This window comes from Talpa europaea, assembly GCF_964194135.1.
Source record: "Talpa europaea genome assembly, chromosome: 7".
Classification (NCBI taxonomy): domain Eukaryota; kingdom Metazoa; phylum Chordata; class Mammalia; order Eulipotyphla; family Talpidae; genus Talpa; species Talpa europaea.
Genome location: NC_140074.1, coordinates 47642846 through 47651880, shown reverse-complemented (window position 1 = coordinate 47651880; position 9035 = coordinate 47642846). Strand labels below are relative to the sequence as shown.

General features: G+C 45.2%; 1 protein-coding gene across 5 annotated transcripts in view; it reads left to right on the top strand.

The window, feature by feature from the left end:
• Positions 1 to 502: 502 nt before the first annotated feature.
• LOC311174047 (transducin-like enhancer protein 1) overlaps positions 503 to 9035 on the top strand; it is a gene marked incomplete at its 5' end in the record, with an annotated part of 91481 nt that continues 82948 nt past the window's right edge. For all 5 annotated transcript variants that reach the window (XM_084238151.1, XM_084238150.1, XM_084238149.1 and 2 more), the window contains 4 exons: positions 503 to 526; positions 1325 to 1425; positions 2845 to 2908; positions 3016 to 3060. In XM_084238151.1, coding sequence (XP_084094277.1) covers positions 503 to 526; positions 1325 to 1425; positions 2845 to 2908; positions 3016 to 3060 — 234 coding nt within the window. The remainder of the gene's footprint in view (positions 527 to 1324; positions 1426 to 2844; positions 2909 to 3015; positions 3061 to 9035) is intronic.

Sequence of the window (9035 nt, the reverse complement as noted above, 5' to 3'; positions counted from 1 at the left end):
ACCTGCCCCTCGCCCGCCCGGGGCGACGCGGGGACAACCCGGCGAGGAGGCGGCCCGGGAGAAGAGCGAGGGAAGCAGCCCGCCTGGATTTGCTGGCCCTGGACGGGTGCCGCGCACGCGGACCGCCGAGGGGTGCGCGGCGGCCGGAGTCACCGCGCCCGCACCTCGCCGCCCGGGAGGCCGAGACCCTCGGGGAGGAGGGCCGCCCCCGCGCCCCGTGTCTGGGCGCCGGCCACGCCGCGCAGTTTCTGGGTGCAGCCGGGCCCGGGGTGCCCGTAATGTGGCCCTGAGCGCCGCGCCCGCACCGGCGGGACCAGGAGCCGCCCGGCGCCCAGGCGCCGGTGCGCCTCGCCCGGCGCGCCTGCGTGCGTGGCCCGCGCGCCCCCGGTGCTCCCGTCTTTTGCTTGGCTTCCCGGCTTAATTTTCCTCGGCGGGATTAAAGTTGGAAATTGAGCGGAGAATTGAGTTCCCCGGGAGGAGAGCTGCGGCCGCCACCAGAGCGATGTTCCCGCAGAGTCGGCACCCGGTGAGGCGCGGCTGGGGGGCCGGGGGGCTGGGGGGTGCGGGGTGGTGGTGAGGGGGGGAGGCGCTCTTCCCGGCCCTAGGGAGACGGGTGCGTCTGCGCTTGGGCGAACCCTCGCCTCCAAGGATGCTGGGCGGGGGAGGTCCCTGCCCCCTGCCCCTCCTCCGCTCCGTGGGGAGTGGGCTGGAACTCTCAATTTTCCCCTTGTCTCCTGGCCGCCTCCTGTTTGACGTCTAGACTGGACGGACGGGGGCGCCTGGGGAGGTTGGGGTTTCTCTCCCGCAGCCACATCCTCCCCCTTCCCTGAGGCTGGCTGGGCTCCCCCCCCCCTTTGTTTCTCGTCTGCCTATTTACATGTCAATGCGACCCCTATTCCGGCGCGCCCGGCGGCGGCCCCGGCGACTCTGGGAACTGGGAGAGTTAGGGAGTTGTGTCCCTTCGTGGTCCCGGGGTTACCTTCACCCCTGTGGGGGAGGGGGGTGACGACGGAGACACTAGTCTGGCGTGGTCCTCCCGGGTTACTGGGGAGTCCCCACTGCTCCAGCTGGGTGACCCGAGCGCACTTGCTGCTGCGACCCGACCTGGAGGCAAGAAGAGGTTTTGAACCTCCTTGGAAGCTGGGGGCCGGGGAGGGTTCACTTTTCCCCTTCCCAGAGTGAAGTGCAAACTGGAGTTGGCTGCTGGGTTCTGCACCTCTTCTAACTTTTGCTTTTTGCTTATGCCCCACCCACTTCTTCGTACTCGCTTTTACGGCCTTCTGCATCCGCCCGCATCCCGGTCCTTCTCGCTGGTCGCCCCCAGACGCCGCACCAGGCTGCAGGCCAACCCTTCAAGTTCACTATCCCGGAGTCCCTGGACCGGATTAAAGAGGAATTCCAGTTCTTGCAGGCGCAGTATCACAGGTGCGTGACCAGTCAGGCCGGGCCGGTGGTCGGTGGCCCCGGCAGCCTCGTGCCCCTTGTCACCCAGCCCGGTGGTGGCGGCTGTACTTAGTAGTAGCGTCCAGGCGGTGGCGTGTGGAGTCATAGTTAAGACCTGTCATTCACCGTACCCCCTTTCCTGGCTCTTCGCGGGCTGCCTCTTCCCTTGTCTCCTCCTCCTCCCATTGTTTCCCTTTTGCCCGTTTGCTGTTGTTCCAGGGAGTCTCTTTTCGCGTGTTTGGTTGATGCATGAGAACTGTCAATATTTGCACTTTTATTATTTTGCAACAGGCTGAGTTGAAACCTTAGGTCCATCGATGCCCCAGCCCTGGAGGAGGGTTTCTGGGGGGCAAAGCCAGTGTTGAAATAGCTCTTTGCCATTCTAGACTTGGGTTGTTAGAGACAAAGTCCATTAAGGAAGGCTAGATGCTTTTTAGCTGTGCTCATCTTTGGTGGTGATCAGGGGGAGGTGGATAGTGCATATGGTAGAGCTTTGGTGTCATTCTGGGAGAGTTTGGATAGGACAGGGATTACGTCTCATTTATCTCAGCTTTAGTTTCTTCATCTGATGAGACCTACTTCCAAAGATTTATATGTGAAAAGTATTTGTCAGGCACCTGTCCGTAGTGGACTTTCCAGAAATTGTAGTTGTTCCCTTGAAGTCTTAGGTGACTAGAGCTAAGAAATAACTGTAATATGGTAGTTTTTCTTTTTGACGTGCTTAAGAAAAAGCACACAGATGTTTGGGTGTGAATTTCCCTATTTTGTCAGAGGCTTTCGGATTATTGACCTTTTGTCTACTTGAAGATAAAAATCGCTAGGGCTTGAGGCATACCTACCCACACCATGTTTACCAAGCAGAGAGGATTTCAATCCACTTTATTGCAGTAGCTACTTGACATATTTTGGCAGGGGTTTAAAAACCAGAGTTTTTAAAAGGGACCAACAATTGTAGAAGTAACTTTATAGGTACATTTTTCAAAAATAGAGACTGTTTGAGTTGGCAAAGGTGGCACAGCCTATGCCTGAGACTGAAGATTGTGCAAGGGCCAGATTTTCGTGGAGTTCAGAAAAACAAACTTGGCTGCAGGGAAGTGGCAGTGAACAGATGACCCCGAAGAGAAATCAGTCTTTTGGTAGGTCCGAGGTGTCCGCACATTTTTCCTTCATGGCATCTGAGCGCGTCGACATCAAGAAGGAAAAGAATAGTAGCTGAATGGATACTTGGTACTGTTTTTCCTTTTCCCTACAAAATGCAAGGACAGAGCTTTTGGGTGCTTATCTAGATAGTATGTGGCTTTTCCAAATGGGTGTGTTTTTTCTTGAAGTGCAAATATGTGAGGCAGATGTTAAAACAAGTGACATAATGTTTACATTAAGTTGCCTGTTTTGTTTTTGTAGCCTTAAATTGGAATGTGAGAAACTGGCAAGTGAAAAGACAGAAATGCAGAGGCACTATGTGATGGTAGGTATCAAAGTTGAGACTTTTTTCCTTTTCATATATTAGCAGATATGTGTATTTAGCATTACACAAGATGAGTTAATGAAATGCTTGCTTTTTTTATTTTACAGTATTATGAAATGTCGTATGGATTAAATATAGAAATGCATAAACAGGTAAGCTTCAGTTAAATCTCAAGGTGAAATGAGAAGCCAGTCCTGATTTTATGATGCTGACTTTGTCCTTAAGAGTGGGGGGGATTGGTATGCCATTTTTCTGCATTGATTTCCCTTCCTGGGAATTGGTGGCAATGTTCTGCAGCAGGGGTTGTTTAAATAACTAGAGGAGAGGTACTTTGGAAATGCCAACTAGCCATTTGATAGGCAGAGAGGAATTGACACCCTGAGTTGACTTTTCCTCTTGGATAGATTTATTCTCCACTTGAAAGATCTGGGGATCCTGTAGAGTTCTGTAGTTCAGAATAGCGTGCTTTTGTGCTGGTTTGGAAAGAAGCGTGGAACTGTGGGAGAAAGGAGGATATGGAGGAGTTTCTTTAATAAGGTTAAGCAAGGTATATGACTGGAGTTTTCTTTGTGCCTTGGGACGACATAAAGCCACACTCAGGATTAGTAGCTTATTAGCAAACATCTTTTTGGAAAAAATTTCAGTTGATACAGGCTTGGAAGTAAAAAAAAAAAATCCTTTTATGGCCAGCATATGTTGGGAGTTGCTTCAGTCCTCGTGGTTTTAAAAGCATGAATTAGTGACTGGAAAAGCTCTCGCTATGACTATGAGTTTGCAAGTTCCCATAAAATTCACACTTATGGCTACTATAATGGTGTATAAAAAGAGTATTGAGCTGGAACAAGGCACTAAGGACCTCATAAGAGAAGAAAAGCTAAATGATTGCTCAGCCCAGAGGACCCTCGATTGAGTAGTCATTGTCTGCCAAAGAAAGCATTAATGGCAGGGTGTAAGTATTCTGGAGATATGCTGACATTCACTTTTTCATCAAGACGCTGGTACAATAAGTCTTTTAGAAATCGATTGCCTCTTAAAAAATTATCATCAGATGAAGTTGCACAGTTGGACACATTTCAAAGTGCAACAATACAATTCTTACTTGATGTATATGTGCTATTTCATCTCAAACTCTTGTTTCATTAAATTAAAGAGCATGGCTGACCGGCTGGGGCACAGTGGAGAAATTGATTAGTTCAGCCTTCAGATCTTCCGTATATTCAAAGACTTTTCAATAAGCAAGTGTGTTTCAGAGTTGAATTCTGCTTTTGTAACTCTTCACTCTTTGATTTTTAATTCATCATAGATTTCATAATGTTAAGTTGTCATCGTGTACATTAGATCTGTTCTTAGATATGTATTTGGAAGGATAGTTAAGTTCAACGCCTTTCATTAATATAATTGGGCCTTTAGAAATGCTGATTTTTTTTTTTTTAAATTTGGATTCCCAAAGTTGGTATTCTAGCTCGGTTTGTGTCTTTGTTTTTGTGTGTTTAAATGGCGAGTGCCTGATTGAGGCAATTGCAACTTATTAGTCATCAAACTAGAAGACCTTGGTCATTTCAATGAATTATGCAAGTTAACTTGATCTACAAGTTCTAATCTGCCACTTTTTTTAATACTCACTCTCATGACACATTTTTTGCTATCAAATGATCTGGAAGAGTAAGAGGAGACTTGAGTTTTTTCTTTGCCTCATAACACCGAGGATTTAGTAACTTCACCTAATCTTTTACAAGGGAATGCCTCTTGTGTTTTGTTGTATGCTGGTGTTGGATTTACTGGGGAGCTAGAGGAGGTGTGTCATTCTTCTGGGATCCTTTAGGTAATGTGGCAGAGTGATCTGTTTGTTCTTTATTGCACAGGAAGGAGGAAGAAGGGGCAAAGAAGGTCAGGAGACCTCATGGTGGGAAAATAGTCTTTTAATGAATTTCTCTGCTCCATCAGCATTTGTGGGTATACAGTGTCCATCTGTGGATCTGTATGCATTAATAAAATGCTGTGTATAATTGGCTCAATAATACGAGAAAGGTGAAAAGCCGAGAGATGTCATGTTCTTTATTGTAGGGTATTTAAGCTCCCTGAAATTTAGTTTATATTGTAAATGCTGACAGACCCTTAACTAGAGTGGTGTGCAAAGCAGTGCTATAATTCAGGAGAAAGTGGCCTTACATTTGAAAAACATCCTTTTGAATGTCACACATTAATAATAAGTTCTGAGGAGGCATTTGGTGCAGCTAGTAATCATAATTCTTATTAAAACTGGTGACGTCTGGCCCCCAGGGTGTAGCCAGGCTCAAATTGATGCTTTTTGCCGCCTGATCACCGGCGTGGCCTAAGTGCTCATTATATTGTAGAGAGGGCCTTCGGAGCTCTCATTAGATTTGACAGGAATTCTCTCTAGGGGGAAACTGGGCATTAGCAAGACTCCTGACAGGCTGAAATTAGTCCTTCTTTATGGCTTATAACCAAATGCTAGGAAGGCATCATCAGGGGACACAAAAAAAATTGTCATTTCTGACAACATCTTTGTTACTGAAAAAATGCAGTGATGGGGAAACTTTCCTCAGAGAGAGCTGTAATATTAAGATTTGTCTCCAGTGTGGTGACCGCTCTCCTTTTCCACCTTTCAGCGGGTTTGTTGAAGGAATGGGTTTTAGAGATTTCACTGTCAAATCTCACCACTGACTTCTCTGTCTGGAAGTGCATCCAAATCAAGAATGGTATAATTGTGGTTTCCTTTCTTGGTTTGGTGCCCACAGTCCATGTTTATGTTGTGTCAAAGCTTCCTGATAAGCCTCTCCCTGCTTTCCCTGTTTCCATTTGTGCTTGGTTACTAAAAAGTCCGTATAGTAATGTAATGGATTAGGAATAGGGAATGTAATGGATACTTCTATCTTTAATTGTAGCATTAAGACTTTTTTTTTCCTTTGAGTCTTTCTTAGATTTCTGTCTGCCCATCTTTCTCCCCATACATGGTAAACTCTAGATATCTCTGTACATGAGAGGTGGAGGCTTCTCATAAAAAACTTATGACAATTTTGATACCCCGAAAGTGTTAGGATGTATTAAAAAATAGCAGGTTATTGTGAGTCTTAGTTGTGAAAGGGCTGTGCCTAGTTTGTTTGGCAGTGTGCTCTTTATACAATTTTTTTCTCCTGTCTTATGGCTTGGTATTACCTCGTTTCTTAATTTTGGGGACAAAGATGCACTGTAAATGCACGCAAAGGCCTTATTTAGCCCACTTGTGTGTCTTTTCAGCACTGATGAAGCCAGATCATACATTGTCATTCGTGGCTTGAATTTGTACAGCATTTAACAGTTTTCAAAGGTGATTTGCCTCACCCTGTGAAATGGATTGGGTAGGTGTTTTGCTTTGCCAGCAGCTGTGGGTACACGTTCAGAGTCTGGGACTTGTCAAGGCCAACCATTTGTTGAAGCTCAAATTTGGGTCCCCCAGGTCCCCAGTTCAGTGCTCCGTCCTTGTGCCCAGCCTGCTACCATTGAGATGATGAAGGCAGGCATTGAATCACCCTTGGGCCTCTATGTAGTGACCCAAGTCTTCTTACAGCACTGTCTTTATGTCTCTCCTGCTCTGAAAAAATACAGTGATGGGGAAACTTTCCTCCAAGAGAGCTGTAATGGGCCAACTTCACATTATACAAGACACGTTGGGGCTGGTAGCTAATAAGAGTTAGGAAAATCAGCATACTGACCGGTCTGTGGAGGCCATGAGTAGGGAGAAAGTTTTAGTTGAGCAGTACTGTTGGTAGGTTAAAATATATATAAGAATCAAAGAAAACTGTTGTCAGGTCTAGAGGTTGAAGGGCAGAGATGCATTGAGCTTGATTATTCACTTTTCTCTCTGCCTGTGTTCTTCTGAAAAGCAGGTAGAATAAGCACTTGGAGTGAAGAATTTGAAAAATAAATGACAGAACAAGCTTTGGAAGAAAAGCAATGCATTCTGCAGCTCTGGTCCTGGGCTGGGAAGGAGAGAACAAGAGTAAAACCTGAGAAGTGCTTAACATTCCCAGGCTCCACACAGTCTTGTTGTGGGAAACTGCTTGCACAGTTGTAATGTGTGCTTATTTTTTTTTTTTTAAGATTTATTTTTATTTATGCATACAAGAACTGGGGTGCAGGCCAGAGGTGTGTTGGGGGGGGGTGAGAGGATTCACCAGGGACACAGTGGGGAGCAGAACAGGCAGATCTACTGAAATACAGGAGAGTTCTGCTGTGCCCTGTGGGTCAGCTCCCTGGCCAGGGATTGAACTCAGACCATAGCAGTGGCTGGCAATAGCTTGATAGTGCTGAGACTTTAACCCCGGTGCCACTGGGGAGGCCCTTGATGTGTGCTTTAAAGTTTAAATTAAAATAGAAGTTCTCCAATAGTATTTTTAAAGTATTTAGATAGAACTGTTAGGGATTCACCTGTGGGTCAGTTCCTTAGATCTGACTCTGTTACTGTTTGTATGCACGTTTTACCTTCCTGTTTTTTAAGTCAGGTATGTTTTCTGTCTGCAGTTTCTCACTTTGAGAATTGTTTTCTAAGTCCAACTATCAGATTGGAAAATGACTAGCTGGAGTATAGGCACTTAGAGTTAAGCTGCACCAGGTGTTACTAACCTTGTAATACAAAGAGGGTAGCTGTCATCAAAGATTGGAGTGGTCCCCAACTTCAGTGCCATTAGCCAGGCCTGTGCTGTGCAAGTGTAAGTTAAAAGAGATAAACTCCCTGTGTGTTTACTGTTCAGATTCAAGGGGGCAGGATGATCCTTTGTAGGGTAAATTCCTTGTTACTTCACCCGTCCTGCCTGACCTCTTCAGTAGAGCTAGTTACGTGTTTCTCTCCAGGGCCTGGACTAGGGTGAGGTCCGTGAGGCATTTGCTTTGGGCACAGAATTTAAGGGAATGTCCAAAAACAGCCCTCAAGATAAAGAACATTTTTAAAATTCAAAATTAATGCCAGAAGACGCTAAGAAGGGACAAAATAGCAAATACTATATTAAGATAGGCTCTGACAGTGTCAGGATTAGGGTGAGGCAAGGGAGACTGAGTCAGGTGAGAGTTGTCTCCCACAACTCACCCTCCTCTTGCCTCTCTAGACAGAGGAGAGGTGGAACATCCCCTTGGGAGCTGCTGGTATTTGTGAATTTCTCTTGGCGTACAGCTGTTCGAGATGCCTAACTTAGGGACTTCAGTTGTGACTGAGTCACTAACAGGTTACTTGGACTGAGGTTTTCCTCTCTGTAAAAACAGAGTTAGACTAGGCAGGTTCTAAAGTCTGGTTCACTTTCAAGAGGGTAATTGTCTTTTCACACTGACCTAGTGTCCCTGCTCAACCCTATACCTTGTATATGTCAGGTGAAGAGTTTTGCCAGAGGACTTGAAATATTCTTCCAAATAGTGTTTATTAGGAAATCTGTTCCTTTAGCAAAGATTCGAATAAGTCATCTTGTGTAGTGGTTAAACTAGAAGTATAGCTCCTGCCTCACGGAACCAGTTTAAGGTATGTAGACCTGATTCTTTGCTTTGTTCAACTTTTGTGGTCTCCAGAAGTGAGTCAAATTGGAGGAAAGGAAGAAGCTGACTGGACTGCTTTGAAGGTTTTGATTGACTCAGTTGCCACTCACCTTCATCTCTGTTATTTACTGTTGCTTTTGATTTTTAAAAATTTAAGTTCTCAGAACTAGTATCTTTTTGGGATATTTGTCATAATGGTTTTGAATTAAATATTAGACAGCTGTTGGTTGGTTTACTTGACAAGATTGAGGCATTTATTAAGCCTTCAAAATAGTTTCCATTAATGGGATTGTTAAATATTATATGGTAAAAAATGTGCATGGCTTCATAAATATGGCTTGGTGTTTTAAAAAGAGCTTGTGAGTGTGTATGTAGGTGTAGGTGTGGGTTCTTGGGTGGTAGAGATTTTCTAATTTTCTTCTAAGGCATGGTTTAATCTGAAAAGTGAAAAAAAATTGCATTGGAATTTTAACATAAACTGAGAATTCATTTATTGTGACTTGCATGATTTCAGAAAAATGGTTTCTAAAGTTGTCTGCAAGGCAATATTTTCAGAATTGTTTGTAGATCACCTAGTCACTGTAACACTTTTCATGAAACTCCAAGA